At 34.2% G+C, this 17,714-nt stretch overlaps 1 protein-coding gene across 5 annotated transcripts in view; it reads left to right on the top strand.

Annotated features, from left to right (window-relative positions):
• Positions 1-17,714, top strand: part of LOC142345599 (uncharacterized) — a 306,540-nt gene that overhangs the window by 56,354 nt on the left and 232,472 nt on the right. For all 5 annotated transcript variants that reach the window (XM_075397728.1, XM_075397730.1, XM_075397731.1 and 2 more), the window contains 6 exons: positions 321-638; positions 979-1,157; positions 4,450-4,585; positions 7,650-7,958; positions 8,479-8,790; positions 14,243-14,551. In XM_075397728.1, coding sequence (XP_075253843.1) covers positions 321-638; positions 979-1,157; positions 4,450-4,585; positions 7,650-7,958; positions 8,479-8,790; positions 14,243-14,551 — 1,563 coding nt within the window. The remainder of the gene's footprint in view (positions 1-320; positions 639-978; positions 1,158-4,449; positions 4,586-7,649; positions 7,959-8,478; positions 8,791-14,242; positions 14,552-17,714) is intronic.

Consider the following 17,714-nt stretch of genomic DNA (forward strand, 5'->3'; position numbering starts at 1 on the left):
GTAAATTTAGTCACTTTTATAGCTGCATTTCTTCAACTTTTGTGTCTTAATACTTTGAACAGTGGATAATACTTACCAATATCTGATCCGTTTAATTGGTTTGTAAATCGCAGTCGCTTTTTTTGAAAGTAGACACAAGATAGACGCTTATCGAGTAAGATCTGACACATAATCCAACTATGGTACCTATGGTTCATAATATATCTTATCAGATCTTACACAACAAAAATTACTGAGGAAATATCTTCAAAATTGCCGATGAATAATAAATACTTAAGAATCCCGCCAAATTCTTTTTTCTGATCGACATATAAGTTTAGTTCCTGACACGCCAAACTTTGCCGGATCACCCCCAACCGACATTTACGGCATATCCAACAACTCGATTGTGGTCGCGTCTGAAATCAACAATGTCGCCGCTACCACCGGAATCATGGGCCAGTACATACTGACCTCCCTCTCGCCGGACGTATCCGGGGTCGTAAGTGCAACTCCGGTGACAGACCCGAATGTTAACATGACCATAACCGGACTTTCAGCTGGAACTAGTTACACTTTGAGCTTCATAAATCAGTTGTCGTCAATTTGCACTTTGACTTTCAACAGTACAGAAACGACTGTCAGTAATATTTGCACAAGTTAGTTATAAATCTCAAGTTTGGTTGTGATAGTTTCATATCAAGTGCCGCTGAGGCATGGCCGTGGCAATTTCGATATAAATTTAAACTTTATCGCCTGGGTACAATTTTTGCCTAAGTCACTCAAAAACCCAGAAATGAATCCCCGACAAAGTCATCTCAAATATACATAAATTTTGAAAAAAAATTCAGGTAAAAGAGTATCATACGTACTTTTTCACAAGAAAATTTCTGTTATAATATACGAACGAGGTTTAGACTGATAATTTATTTCAGACCGGATAATTTTTAGACCGGATAATTTATTTTAACAGTTTGCAAAAGTTATCATTTGTTATAGAACCCGATGCCCCTCAAGTGACCCAGTATGAATCTACAAACCAGACGATTGTAATCAAAGGTGCCGGAGTGAGCACCCCAGGCAACACTCCTTTCGAAAAGTTCACAGTCATAAGCATCTCGCCCGATTCCAGTCCGACGTTTAGCCAGCCCACTCTTGGTTCATTCACAACTTCACAGGTGTGCCTATCCAAAATTTCACTTATTCACAGTGAAACGAGCACCCAGGTCATCGATCATACAATTTTCTTTGATTTAATAATAATAATTTTGGTTCCTGCGTAATCGCAGCGGAACATCATTAGGCTACTGCGGCTTGTTCTCAGCTGTCTTTTTTCTTATTATTCCACACATTTCAGACTGCTCTTTTTTATGAGCAGCATTGTTTTTTGGTGACTACGGCCACTTTTTTGCGCCTGAAACTTTCACGTGGTCTTATATGATTCTTAGTAATCATACTAGGTCATATATTATTTGTACGATTTCTTAGCACTCTGACAAAGATCATATATGATTTCTTGGAACTCATACAGGAACCATAACTTTAGATTTCATACTTATCTAGAAAATGATTTGAACGTTAGATGCGGATTTTTTTAAGGAGTTTCTAATAAATGAACAATTATAGGTATAATCTGGCCTCAGAGAACATGAAAACTTAAGTCACATTGATAGATTTCTTATTTCATTTAGCAACCAAATTTCCAACAAATATTGCATTTCAGTGCCTCTTGTGGATCACAGATTGATGTCGGGAATCATATAAGTGATACCTTATCGAATAACTTAAGATGAAACAAAAGAGGTATTAACTGTTGGCAATCATAAAAGTTCATATAGGGTTTCTTCGGTTTCGGACTAGGATCGTACTAAGAAATCAATTAGGGACGGCATCAATTCATGTATGGTATTTTTATGGAATAAAAAAAATCAATCCGGATAGATCCTTAAAAAAAGGAAAAAAGTAATTGTGTTTAGAGTTTGAGATATAGTTGAATGCGATTCAGTAACTTAAGATCTACTCTCAAAAATCATGCTATCAGAACTTTAACTAAACAAAAGGATCTTAACGAGTTTTATAACGATAACGATGCTCGCATGATGTATTAAAGAATTTTCTGAAATGATTTGGAAAAAAAAACATTTTTTTCTTTCTCCGTTTACAATATAAATAAGGCGCTTTCTTCGAGTGACTCAGTTGAGGGAGGAACTATATAACAAATGACTTTTGGTTTTTTAATTCACCAATTTTTGACAAGTCTGTATAATTATCGTAGGGTTGAGAGTGATATACTTAAAAAGCCAGCAAAGAACAAAATATTTAACTGAAAAATATTTTTTTTGTTTTTTTCTCAGCAAGTTTAAGTTGTTATGTAAAAATCGGGTGGTTTTTTACATTAATTGTTCACTTTCTTGACAATTTTGTTACTCAAACTTCGTTTTGTTCGCTGAAATGAAATGAAATGTGCTCAATAACATTGATTTTTTGTAAATTGTCAAGAGCACTGACCTCAAACCTGTTTAAACAGTCTTAAAAAAATAATATGATGACCAAATGGATCTAAACTAGCTTTCAAATTAATTTGCAACAGCTTTTCAAAAATATTTTTTTAACTAATTTCAATCAATTTAGCGCAATTTTGTTCATTTCCAGGCCTAACTATTGAGCTTTTTTTTAACTTTTGATTTTTTTTAGTTTTTGGAGCTACCGTGTAATTTTGACAGCGCTGAAGCAGAAGGGACATTTTTAAAATCTCCTTCTGGCGGTCTACGATACTGAAATATTTTTTAAGCTGTCTGGTTCAAGATGCTCACCTTTCACAGTTAATGGAACCTCAACCGAGGACTGAGTTTTTTGGAAAAGTAATTTTTTCAAACACTTTATCAAACGAAGCGAGCTAATGGTGTTTGAACAATTATCATTTTTTACAGAGATTTTTTTTCTTGCGTCACAATTTCTGATCTATTTTGTTTTCGGTTCCTCTGAAACATTTGGTAAATGTTTTTTTTTGGCAAAAGTACAAACAACGTTTGAACTCAATCAGTGAGCAGCTTTTTGTTTTTTTTAGTTTTGGTTTTTACTGTTTAATAATATGTATATTATCAGTAATTGTAGCTGAATTTGTAATTTTATTGAAAGTTTTTTGCTAAGGAGAACGTATTTATAGTTTGTTTTTAATTCCTAACAGTTTTTATGACTTTGACACCAGGTGTGTCGACAAGTTTTTTAAGTTTACGCTTTACGTGTTGTCCTTCGTGTAATGTTATTTTTTAGTCTTAAAATTTACAGCCCTCAATGGTTTTAGAAACCTTAAACCACCATTCAAGAATTTGACTTGATATTTGAAGATTTATTTGTTTTAATTTTAAATTTTAAACCGTTGATGAAATTTCAGTTTTGCCCCTATTTGTTTTTCTAATTATTGACCTCTAATTTGTTTGTTTTTCTTTGTCTAAACAAATTTCAATTTTCAAAAATGACAGATATCATTACGGAGCATGGTAAATGCGATTAATTTTTTCATCACACACCTATTTTTTTAAGCTGAGCGATCATTTACTTTAGCGACTTTATAACCTGGATTAATTTGGTTCTCTTCGTATTCCCGGCGGTTTTTGTCACTTTTCCAGTTTCTCTATTTTAACAGTAAGTTTTATAAGGGTAAGTTTTGCCTGGTAAATTATTCGATAAGTTTGTTGAGCATGCATCAATTATTTCAGTGAGAAAAACTTTTTAGACGTTTTAAATCTAAATTGTGTTGTTGACTTTTTGTTGACTTTTAATATAGTATCATTTATCAGTGGTCTCATCTGCCTTGCGGCTTAAAATTATTGAATCTCTTATATTGTTTTTGTTTTCAACTGACAATTTATTGAGATTGATAGTTCCTGAAAATAGTTATAAAAATTTAGTTTCAGGAAATTTTGACCTTCCGTTCTGTCAGTAGTATAATAGGTTTCAGTTTGAAAATTTTCGGACGTCGTCGACCCTCTAATGTAGCATTTTTTGTCTTTGCTCAATGGTTTTAGATTATAGTAGATGTTGTTTATTGCGCGACCACTTTTTTCGAACAATTTTACTTATTTTGTTAAACTTATCTTCTTTTGTTGATTTTTAATTTCCTTGATACTTTTTATTTGAAAACTCAAAATAAAAAGCGACTTTAGCTGCTTTTGAACTGGGAATGGTTTGGATATGAATATATGCTAACGAGTACCTTTTCTTTGACGCCACGTTTTTGTTGCTTTTTTCATAATATTGTACACAGTCCAGGCTTCCATTAAATAATAGAATAATTTGGGTAATGAAATTATCATTAAAAATTATTCATTCGTCTCACTCCGCTCTTTTCGTACATTCGTTGCTGAAAATGATCAGAACATCCACCTCTGGTAATTTTGAAATTTAAAATTGAATTCGGAAAGTAAAACTGAAGAAACTTTATAACAATGAAAGCACTGGCATTTTCAGGATCTGGAGATCTCTGGTTTGACAAGTGGATTAGAATACACAATTGAAGTGGTGACCCAAATTGGCAACGGGGGATCCATAACGTGCACTGCTGGAACTGTCAACAGTGAACCCACAACCATCACCATATGCACACGTGAGAAACCCACTTGATTTCAATCATATTGAAAAATGTACTTCACCCACGCATCACCCTACCCCCCCCCCTCCCGTACTCTTGTGCCGTCTTTTTCGGCGGGAGGTGATAAATTCGACACAAGGGGGACAGGGGAAAGGGGGACAGTCAGTTCCAAAAACTTGGAATTCAGAAAAAATATTGAGCTTTGTTTTACTTCAAAAACTCATTACATCTACTGTTTAACTAATGTATTGAAGTTATTAAATGATCGAATTTTTGCAAGTGCGTGGAGCTGACCCGAACCGTTCTTGTCGGAAAAATTAGTTGTTGAAGATTATTATTTAATCCCGGGTCGAGGTGTTACTGCTAAAAATCGCTAAAAGATGTACGATTTGCGGTGAATTTGATTAAAAAGTGTAAGATTTGCGCTGAATGCGATGAATGCGATGATATAAAACTTTTAGGCGGTGAAAAAAATTTAGCAACGCTTATGCAAATCTTACAAAATTTCAACTTTTGTTTTTCATAACGTTTATTGAAACTGATTTAAATTCACAAGAAAAAGCATTTAATTAAGTGACAGATGGAGCAGTGGAATAAGAAGTTGTTGACATGCAGGATGAGGTGTGAGGTTCGAACCCGTGTACGGCAGTTTTTTTCCTAAGAAATCAAGGGAATGCGGTGAAGATAAAAATTTTACAGCAAAAAACCACAAATCTTAAAAAAATTCACCGCTAAAAACCGCAAATCTTACAAAAACTTAACGCTAAAAACGGCAAATCTTAAAAAAATTCAACGCTAAAAACGGCAAATCTTACAAAAATTCACGGGTTTCACCGCATTCATCGCCAAAAGATGTGGGCGCTTTGCGGTGAAAAAAAAAACTTTTTTCATGACTATTCGCCGCTCATCTTACATTATGTTCTGACCAAACCTGAACCCACGATGGGTTTGGTTCAACCAGTGTCATTCACAACCCATTTTAGACAAGAATTTAATTTTTTTTAATGAACTCAGTTTTTTTCTTTTTTCTTTTGTCTTTCTGTATTTTTTTGAACAATAATCAACTTAACTAGGGAACCTTATCCCAATTCCCAGTTCACTGTCTATTAAGCCTGGAAAGAACTCAACACAAGGCGATCATTCAAGTTGATGAAAGAGAATACCTTCACGAAGCGCTTAATAACTTTTGCACCTTTCAGTATTAAGAATTTTTAGATCATCGACAACTTTTTAAAACCTGAATAGTTCGCTTTTAATGAATTGAATAAGACGGTTATACTTACTAAATTGAACGTTTTTGGACGAAAAAGGTTTTTCACAGGTCGAGCTCTTATCTTTTATGCAAAATCTTGGTCTAGAATGGAATTTTAGATTCATTGCTAATGTTTATTCTTAAATTATTTTTGCTATAGTTTTAAAATAGAACTGAAAAAATACTACAGAGCAAGTACGACAACAGAGCTAACAAGCTCATCAAACCCCTTCTTTGAGCTTTATTCAATTCATAGCTCCAGCTTTTTCAAACAAAAGACGTGAAATCTTTGCCACGCACTTATAAGCTAAGATGCCAAAATTTTTTCTTGCAAAGTTTAATGGTATTTTTTACTACACATTTTCTCTACTCTACACTGCTTATTTTAGAAAAGTAGCAAAATTATAACCAATTGAGAGACAAGGTACAGCAAAAAGTAATCTGGCCATGACATTTTTGAAAACGTACATTATGAATAAATATTTTCTCTACTATTAGCAATTAGTTTCAAAATTTGGCTGATAGTGCCTCTTTCGCACCAAATTATCTGAAAATTATAAAACTCAGCAAAGACATTTCATTAAATTGTAAAAATACGGCAATGAAATTTTTTCCGAAAGTGTTTCTTCACTTCTTTAAGAATATCTGATTTCGATTAAACGGACGAGACCTTACAGATCATCATTACATATTGGGAATATCTATATTTATTTTTTCTGTTACTTGTCAATTATAAACAAAAATGTTGATTAATTTGTTTTCTAATGCGTTATTGAGGAGAACTGCCAGGGTTTTCAGCAACTTCGGCAAATACGGGTTACAGAGAATAAATACCACATTAAGGGGTACCACTCTTTGTTCTAATTAATGCAATTTGTGCTTTACTCTTTCAAAAAATTGAGTTTATTGAAATATTAGAAACACAGCATTAAAAAATGCTATATTTGTTTTTCAAAAAATTTAGGTTACTTATCAAATTCTTAAGTGGTATAGTATTTTTCAAGTAAAAAGTTCTCTTCTTATCCAATTTTTCATCAGAGTCTTCTGACAGACAATTTTGGAAAACGGCGGTATATTCAGCTGTAGAATAGGGGTGCCTTGCCGCAACTAAGTGGTCGCAGAGAGCTCCTAACTTTGGGGACCTCCGAGCTCTGCTTAGATTAGCAATTTGGGTTATTTTTATAGCCATTTCTCGGAGATTAAATTTAAAATGTGTAAATTACCCCATGTAGGAGAGATATATGTGATAAAAATTTGAAAATTTCTTTAAAAATAATCGCAGCTTTGTCATTAGGTTTAAACTACAGAGGGCGCTCAAATAATTTTTCAACCTGGCCTGTTGGTTAACCTATGAAAAAGTATAAACGATTGCTAGAAAATGAGAGTCAGTACCAACAGAACGGGGCCAGATCTGTTCAATTTTGTACAAAAACTTAACGATCAACCAATAACAAATTGCAATTATAGTCTCTTCTTGAAATTCCGATAATTTTGAACAATTTTTAATCATTTAACTTTCCATTTGCCTGTGAAGTCTTACAATTTTGTATGGTCAAATTGCAGTGAATTCTATTTTTTTAATTAAATTTTAGGCCTGCATTTACCCCTATTCAGGACAACGACAACTTGGTCGAAAACTTCTCATTTTCTATCATTTATTTTTTACAGCATTCTAGTTGATTTCATCAGAAATTCGCATATTCTGTATGTGTGTGTTCACTTACCGCCAAGGTTTATCGCCGTTTTCTTTATCACCCCCACCGTTTAAACAATATCACTTTAAGTTTAGAAAGGAAATTCTTAACTTGGTCTCATTTTGGACTTTAGTTCCGAACGAACCGGATGTTTCTGCTGTGACGTCATTCGACGTGACAGAGTCTTCTATCTTCGTCCAGGGGTCATCCGGAGCATTTGCAGCCAATGGACCAGGCGCAGGTCTAGACAGAGTCCTATTCGAATCTTCGTCTCCTTCAGGAGGTGTGAACAGTGACGGACTTTTGACCTTGAATGCCGATTTCAATATTACGTCACTGCCTACTGCTGGAACCAAATATGACTTGACCTTTTACGGTCATATTACAAGCTGTACTGGTGCTAACAGCTCGAGCACGGCTGTTATTCAAAATGTTTGCACACGTAAGTTTCAGAAAAAAAACGTTTGAAGGTTGCCATTTTGTGGCAATTAGCAACATTTTCATAAGCAGAAAATGTTTTTAGTTATCATTCAATAAAAATTATCGATTTTATTTGGTTAATATGAAGTAATGCATATTGCATTTGTATTTTTAATCGAATCGCTTAATGAACCTTGTCTGAATTGTAGATCAACAGAACGATGACTTAACTTGTTCTACTGCAGTCATTCGTCGTTTTCTAAGTATATTTCTTGGTCTTAACATTATAGCCCTCTCGAAATTATTGCCCCTTTATTGTATAATTACCATGATTTTTTTTGGGGGGGGGGTGGGTTGTATAGGTTACACAACCACTAAAGTGAGTGAGGGTGGGGGTTATAATGTGAAAGACCCTTTATTTGAACCATCCCACTATGTTTGATTTAGAAATCAATTTATTCCCTAAAAGTTGATCAACAGTTTGAAAGGCAGAAAAAAATGTGCTCCATTTCAATTACATGTCAGCGATAATTTTTTTATAGAACCAGAGGAGCCAGTAATCACAAATGCGACAGTGTCGAACGACACAATCACAATCGAGGGATCCAAAGTGTCAGTTGGGAATGGGTTAATAGAGACATTCGACATTTCATCAGTGGCACCCAACCCAGCGCCAGCCTGGACCTCCTCTGGCCCGGTTGCAGCAGGACCCCCATCGAGTGGTAGCATCCAGGTGAGTGGACTGGATCCAGGCACCCAGCACTCAATCAGCGCCAAGTCTATCCTGGGTGCTTCTACTGCATGTCTCAATGGAGTCATTGAGAGTGAAATTAAAGCATACAACGTTTGCACAGGTATGTTCTTCTCGTTTTCTCATGTTTTATTGACTCATAAAAAATGTACAGCTTTCCCCCTCGAAATACAATTTATCCGCTCCACCATTTTTGTTCAATTTTGATTAATATTGACGTTCATATTCAGGTTATTTCTCTGGAAGAATTTCTGAGAAAAATGAGTATGCAAGATATAATATACAAAGTAACCTAAGTCCACAAAATTATCGTCGGTAATGTCCGGCACTCTCATCAGAGAGGTCGCGGGTTCGAACCCCTCCCTAGTCGGAAGTTTTTGTTCCATAAAAGTTTCTATCTTAGGCCACTTGTAATTTTTTCCCTAGCCAGTCGACAGAGAGCTAATCGTCCTAATTAGTTGGTTTATGTTTATCTTATGATAATCTCAAACTTGTTTATGTGAACTATTGAACAGAAAACCTTCAATATTCAATCAGTTTTTTAATTTCAAATTTGTAACAAACAAAAAAATCATTTCCTGTGCACAAACTTCAAAAATTTTCTCCGAAGAGTACATATTTAATTCCTACGAATAAAAACGATATGATAAATTTGACCGCTTAAACCAAAAAAGCCATTGTGTAAAAAAATTTTAGAAAAAATTATTTCAATACGTTCAATAATTTTTCAAGTACGAATAACTTACTGATGATCCAACAATCAATACACAAAACATAGATGGAAATTGTTTTGCAATTACCAGCAGTTAAAAATGAAGCACCAATACACAGCCAAAATGCAGTGACTACTTTAATGAACAAGGAGGCTCGGTAATGTGCGTTCGCACATTAAGTTCCGACCCCGCTCATCTACATTTTCCACTTCATTGTCTACCAAATGAGGAAGAGATAAAAAAAATTAACATATCAACATCTCGTTCAACAAACTGCTGAAAGAATAAAACAATCTACTCTAGAGGGCCTATGAGACCTGTGGCTACCATAATATGACTACCAGAAAGGACGGCAAAAAAATCAAATTGTTACCAATATTAATTACGACCAAAACTCCTTGTCCATTTTTTGAAAACCACTAATAACCAAATCAAAATGACATCAGATAAAAATTATACTAAGAAGATAAACCGGTAGATTTTGGAACAAAATATGAGACTTTTCCTCAATGCGACTTGGCAACAGTGGCAAAAGTTTATTAAAACCTTGCTTTTTTTAAAAAAGAATTGAATTTGAACTGATTAAAAAAATTATGCATCAAATGAAATCATTGAGAGAGTCTTTTATACCTCAATCGAGAGCTATCGAGGCCTTTCATTATCCAAGATATGTCATACGACTCCAAAAAGAACAACAAAAACAGGCAAAAACGAAAAATTTGCACGAAAAATTATGTCCCCCCAATCAATTAAATATTAAGCTGATCACTAATAGCAATGAAAATCTTCGTTTGCAATTTTTACAGCTGACAACATTTGTAAGTCAAATGACGTCCATTATTGTGATACTGTGAAAAGAAAACAAAAACCTACAAAAAAGCGGGCAAATTTGCAAAAATCACGAAAATTGGTTTTATGAAAACTGGTTGTTCCAAGAAGAAAGACCATTTGAGGAAAATAAAACCGTTATGGAGAACAAATTGTTTTTCAAAAGATAAATGATGTGAATTGTATATAGAGATGCTTAGCTACAATTTAACAGAAATAAAAATGACAGATCTCAAAAATCTATCTCTTTTTTTTATTAAAAACAAATTTTATCAAAATTCATAGCCAACAAAAGCTTTCGACTAATTGGAAAACTAATTGCGACTGTTTTTAGTGAGACTAAATCATAAGACTATAAAATAACATTAAATACAAGCTGAACTAACAACTTCACATACAACTTTACGAAACCACAGTTTTGAAGCCATTAAATTTGACCGCGATTAACCATAAGATATTAACCGTGAGAATATAACAACTTCTTTTGCGTCTCCTTTGATTTTTAACGACATCTTTTTGTAAAACAACCATCGCAAAATGACAACAAATAAGAACCACAAAAACTGAAAAGTATCTATACTTCACAAAAGTCTTCTGAAACAAATTGTCTAAGCCCTGAAGACATCATTTAAAAAGTTTAAACAACAGAAAAATTATTGTTTGAATCAACAAAACTATTAGAAGAGCTCTAAATAATGAGATTAATTTACAAAAAAGATACAACATTGTAAAATACGAAGAAAAAACGCAAACCAGAACAAAAAGGGATAAGTTGAAGAATACTATTACTCTTTTTTTTTAGAAATTTATATCGTAAGTCAAAACAGCCATTGGTCATTTACCAAAATCAGTTATTTAAGATCGTTTTTTTTATATAGAGTTGGCCACTGAGACCTTTAATTACACTATATTTGGCCTATGACAACAAAAATTAACAACAAATAAAGGGCAAAAATAAAAAAACTCTACCAATTTCTGCAAGAGAACGGTGTCGCAGCCCTTCAGACCATATGTTATCAAAACAAAAATTATGATCACTTTCAGATCTTGTCAAACTGTTTTCAGTTAGATTGTTAAATTTTGTGACATTTTACAAAAGAAACAAGAACAACAGCAAAATTGGGCAATTATGCACAAAAATCAGAAAATTTTTTATGAAAACTCGTAGTGACAAAAGCAAGAAGACCTTCTGTTAAAACAATCGGCCACAAAATTATTTTTTATCCTATAAGGAGGAAAAATTGACCTGTACTTACTGAGAATAAGTAAAATGTTGACCAAAGTAATGTAAAAAAAATGACAAGTTCAAAAAAAATCACAGAAATTTCCTTAAAACAAATACATTCAATAATATAAGAGACGTTAGTTAACAACCGAATTAATAGAAAAGGTTCACTTGCACTTATTAATGAAGAGATTTAGATCTTCGAGGGGTTGAACTTAAAAATCAGACTGCCAAAAGAATAACAATTGAAGGCAGAAGACAAGAATTCAGTTAAATGTTAGCAAAACTCTTCCTCAAAGCCATAAAAACCCTTTGGTTCTCTGAAAACAAACCGTATCTACATTTGGTCTCAAACTTATTTCAATTGAAAGTGTCATTAACGGAGCCATGAATAAAAAATATTGTCAGTAATTAACATTAAAACAAAAGCAAAATATTTTGAAAAAAAAGGCAGCATCAAAATAAAAACAAAAAAGTCTCTGATTATAAAAGTCCATGATATTATCAAACCTCTCCCTGAATTTGTCGCGCGCCCAGCAAACCGGCCAAGTGTTCCAGTTATTTGCGAACTACGCCAATTGTTGAATGGAATTCTTCAAATATTGAAAAAAAATGCATTTTGTATAATTATCGAGTTAAATCTGTAAAAAACGGCAAAGTTTTTATTCCAGAAGTCTTTCATACGGCGCCTAATTGCAACTAGTGCTTTTTTGAGATTAGGGAGTCTGTGTTAAGATTTCTAGGTCATTAAGTCTGGCAAACTTTAACAAAGTGGTCCAAAAAAGCTTATTTTGTGCCATTTTTGATGAAAAAAGCTTTAATTCTGAAAATTTTGATCAATAATTTCAGCCAAAAAAACTTCAATCGAACAATTCAGCCACACTCTTCTATCCCTAACGGTAACAGCAACACTTTGCCATCAAAATTTTAACTTATTTTGAATTATTTTAGTGAAACTGTGCCAAATTTTAACAAAAGTTACTTAAAATGTGAACAAAAACAGTCGAATGTTCACAAAACTTTAAACCTCGATAATTCCCTGTAAAACACGAAAATCAAAAAAAAAAATTTCTTCATTCCGTATTTTACGCTGGACAGGTTTTTTTTAATGATACCACGCACAATTCTCTATGATGAATATATCGGTCGGCCAAAATTGACTGAACAAAAAAAACCAGTTGAGTATATAGTTCCTCCATCCCCACTAAAGTGGGAGTCGGAACATTAAATTAGGAACTCATGATGTGGTGATTGGCAAATCCCAAGACCCTAAAATTTACTCAAAAATTCAAAACGAGATACTACCCGTCTCCAAAATTATATTGAAAACATTGTCTTTAACTTGGAAGAAAGTATCCGGGTCGTTTTTTCGAGAATTGAGAATTAACATGATATATTTTATCGCCATAAATTAATTCTGAATCAATATTAGAACAACTAGCAACTTTGAAATACTCAGTCAGCCGTTACTTAGAAAAAACTTCTCATGATTTTTTGACTAAAATGATGAATGTCTCTTTATGAACTATTTGAAAATTAATAGTAATAACTTTTTGCCTGTTCACATATTTTTTCTATCTTTTGATATCTTCCAACTAACACAGAAATAAAACTACTTTTAACTGCTAGGGCATAAAATTGAAACCAATTGAAATAATTTTTGATGCTTAAACAAAATACTATCTAACTTAGTATGAAAACGGACAAGAGAGAGAACTCAAAAACTAAGTCAAAATTGAGTCTACAAAAAATTTACAGTAAACATAGAAGAGATCGAAATTACAACGTGTTTTATCCAAAATAAGGCCCAAAATATATTAAATTATCCAATTTAGTGACGTACCTGATTATATTGTCCGTTTTTTAAGTGTGAGTTCAACTTCTAGTAATACTCCCCGATTTGAGCCTCAGAACAATTCAGCGCTGAACCAGCACATTTCAAGCGTAAAAGCGTATTTCAGTTCTGAAACATTGCATCTCCAGAATATTTTAAGTTTCCTTATGTGCCGTTCTTCTTCATTATGATTATTTTGAGGTCATAGAGCTCGCCCAGGCCAAAATTATCCTGTATTGTCTGAAAATCCTCATACTCGAACATTAAGTATGAGCAGAGTCGTGTCATACTTTTTCAGCTTATAACTGGTAATTACTATAGTAGTATACACGCTACTAATACATAATGTAGTTCGTAGGCATTTACCACAAAGCCTATTTAGATTAGTGGTCACGACTTGCTAGCAAATTAAATGTCATAAGTACCCACGCGGAAGTTCGAATTGGATATAAATCAAACCTTGTTGGCGGGAGTTAAGCTGAACATATTATTTTTCATGAAGTAAATTTTACTGAAAAATCAGACTGGCCCTTGTAAATTGTGACATGAAAATTACTGGCCATCTTAAAAAACAGAATATCACTAGACTGATTCAGCGCTGATTTGCTCTGCCACCAACCTCAGGGCTCTCCAATAACTCAGCTGTTCATCAAAACTATATAATTATATATCAGGCAGAAATCAGGCAGAAATCAGGCAGAAAAAATACGTACAATAGATAAATTAGATACAATAGACTATACTGCTTTTCGACACGCGTTGATAACTGTTTCAATCCGTAAATATCTTGAGTCGCCGCAACCAGGTACTCAGATAAAAATGACAAAAGAGTAGTCCAAAAATTGTCCTGACAGGATTTGTCATCGTTTTCTCCCACAGTTTACAAATTTGTATCACCTATGAATTTCAGTTGTTTGTATTCCACCTAAAAAATAAACAAATGATCAAATTTTAGCCCCGGACACTCCAATAATCATTTTGGGCTCCACTCTCTTCAACAACGAGATTGAGATCCAATCAGTGACGGTGGGCACCGGAATCTACGATACCCTGACAGCCGCCATCACCTCATCCCCTCAGCCCCCCTCTGGTTTCTCAAACTCCACCCCCACCCCCCAATCCAGTCTGCCTCTGAACCTGACTGGTCTGGACCCTGCCACCCAGTACACCCTCACTGTGTACGTCGAGATAGGCAGCCTGACAGACTGTGGCATCTCAAATAAGGAAGATCTGATTGTGTTCAACTCAACCTCGGCCTGCACTTGTAAGTAAACATTGGGCAAGATTAGGCTCATTTTCCAGTATGGCTATTTTAATCGCCTCAGGGCTGAAATTTTAGGACAACCAACCAAAATACGGCAAAGGTACAAAGGTATCCGATATTTTTAAGGGATGTAAAGGAAAAGAAGGCAAAATTTTCGATCCGCTTGAAATAATTTTATAGAAAACTTCATCAAGCTTATAGTAAACTATTTTAACTACTGTAAACTATTGGTGACTAATTTCAACCATTTAGTAAATAATCACTTGGGGGGGGGGGGGGTCGAGGTTTCAGAGCCGTTTTATCACATTTTTTGTAAGAAATGCGCCGACCGCGCTACAATTTTCTAAGAAATGCAATAAATGCGTCGAATTCCCATGAAAAAATTGCATTTTTTCTAATAAATGCGCCAAACGCGCTGAAATTTCTAAAAAATGCAAGGAATGCGCTGAAATTCTCATAAAAGCAGCTCATTTTCGAGCTTTCCGGCGTAAATTTAATGCGTCTTTGGCACTCGTCTTTAAACAATGTCATTGCTCGCGTGTGCTCTGGTGATTTTCAACTCTCGCAAATCAGCGCTTTTGGGCGAGAAGTTTCAATTCTAACATGATTAATTTAAAATAAAAAGTTTAATTGCTAAAAAGCTCATCTGATAAACCCGAAAATGATATCAATGCAACAATAATCTGGAAAGATAGCCAATCTAGTATAAAAATTAATTGCGGAAAAGTAACTGCTTCAAAATCATTCTTCAAACAATAAATTTCACCGAAAGCGACAATTTTGCAAAAAATATTTTTTTTCAATAGTGACCACAGCTACAAAACTTCATGCTTTAATTTTGAAAAACATATAACAAACATAATCTTTGAGTTAAGCTTTGGTTTTAATCCAATTCTTTGTTTTTTTTTCAATAAAGCATTGGTTTTAATTGATATGATATAGGATAAAACCAAAAACTTTAAAGAAAAACCATATTTGGCAAAAAAATGTTGTAATGAGCTTAATATTTGTTCAAAGAAATTTAATCATATGAATAATTTCAGAGTTTTCTTTGTTAATTGGAGTATGCTTAACTATTCTGTATGGGACTATTTTGTTGGGGAGAATTTTGCTATTCGGGACTGTTTTATTTGGGACTGTTCCGTTTTGTCTGGTCACCTTTTAGCTCAACCAAATTCTTCTGTTCACTACAAAAACTGATTTTGCGGATTTAACAAATATTAAGGGAAACAGAGGACTTGAAAAGTAGCCTCAGATTTTTAGCTGTTGTCTTTTTAAGTACAATTTCAAAAGTATATATGATTTACATCTCACAGGAAATCATTTGCCAGTAGCATATTATAACCCTTATCAACAGATTTGGCAAAATTCTGGCAGGCAATAATACAAAAACATGTTCAGTGGAATGTTTTAAAAGTTTCTGTTTACAGCATTTTTCGCGACTGAATAGTTGTTTAGGCTTTCGTTAGAGTTTTGAATATTTTTAGGGTTTTGAAGTCGAGTACTTTCGACATTCTTCAGCACTCAACTTTCCCAATGTATACTGCAAGCTTACCGTTTCCATCCCGTGGAAAATGCGAAGAAGACTCTATGAAGCAAATTCGGTTACAAAGACTATTTTTTATTGCGTCATTTGACTTGAAAACAGATAACAATTTTTAGGACATGTTGCGTGTTTTTATATTTTCGATTAGAGCATTCCTTTTCAATGGATTGTTTCCGTTTATGCCCTCCAGTACGATGTGTACCCCCTGGTACAAAGCAACCAAGTACTCAGATAAAAATGACAAAAAATTTGTCAAGAAATTGTCCTAACAACATTTATCATCGTTTTCTCTCACAGTTTACAAGAGTTTATTACACATTAAATAAAACAACTTTGTATCACCTTTGAATTTCAGTTTGGTTGTATTCCACCTAAACAACAAGCCAAATGATCAAATTTTAGCCCCGGACACCCCAATAATCATTTTGGGCTCCACTCTCTTCAACAACGAGATTGAGATCCAATCAGTGACGGTGGGCACAGGAATCTACGATACCCTGACAGCCGCCATCACCTCATCCCCTCATCCCCCCTCTGGTTTCTCAAACTCCACACCCACCCCCCAATCCAGTCTACCTCTGAACCTGACTGGTCTGGACCCTGCCACCCAGTACACCCTCACTGTGTACGCCGAGATAGGCAGCCTGACAGACTGTGGCATCTCAAATAAGGAAGATCTGATTGTGTTCAACTCAACTTCGGCCTGCACTTGTAAGTAAACATTGGGCAAGATTAGGCTCATTTTCCAGTATGGCTATTTTAATCGCCTCAGGGCTGAAATTTTAGGACAACCAACCAAAATACGGCAAAGGTACAAAGGTATCCGATATTTATATGGGATGTAAAGGAAAAGAAGGCAAAATTTTCGATCCGCTTGAAATAATTTCATAGAAAACTTCATCAAGCTTATAGTAAACTATTTTAACTACTGTATACTATTGGTGACGAATTTCAACTGTTTGGTTACTAATCACTTGGGGGGTCGAGGTTTGTGAGCCGTTTCATCGCATTGTTTTGTAAGCAACGCAATGCGCCGACCGCGCTACAATTTTCTAAGAAATCTAATAAATGCGTCAAATTCCCATGAAATAATTGCATTTTTCTAATAAATGCGCCAACCGCGCTGAAATTTCTAAAAAATGCAAGGAATGCGCTGAAATTCTCATAAAAGCAGTTCATTTTCGAGCTTTTCCGGCGTAAATTTAATGCGTCTTTGGCACTCGTCTTTAAACAATGTCATTGCTCGCGTGTGCTCTGATGATTTTCAACTCTCGCAAATCAGCGCTTTTGGGCGAGAAGTTTCAATTCTAACATGATTAATTAAAAATAAAAAGTTTAATTGCTAAAAAGCTCATCTGATAAACCCGAAAATGATATCAATGCAACAATAATCTGGAAAGATAGCCAATCTAGTATAAAAATTAATTGCGGAAAAGTAACTGCTTCAAAATCATTCTTCAAACAATAAATTTCACCGAAAGCGACAATATTGCAAAAAAATTTTTTTTTTCAATAGTGACCACAGCTACAAAACTTCATGCTTTAATTTTGAAAAACATATAACAAACATAATCTTTGAGTTAAGCTTTGGTTTTAATCAAATTCTTTGTTTTTTTT

The sequence above is a fragment of the Convolutriloba macropyga genome, chromosome 9, assembly GCF_964194025.1.
Source record: "Convolutriloba macropyga chromosome 9, txConMacr16.3, whole genome shotgun sequence".
In the NCBI taxonomy this organism is placed as follows: domain Eukaryota; kingdom Metazoa; phylum Xenacoelomorpha; order Acoela; family Convolutidae; genus Convolutriloba; species Convolutriloba macropyga.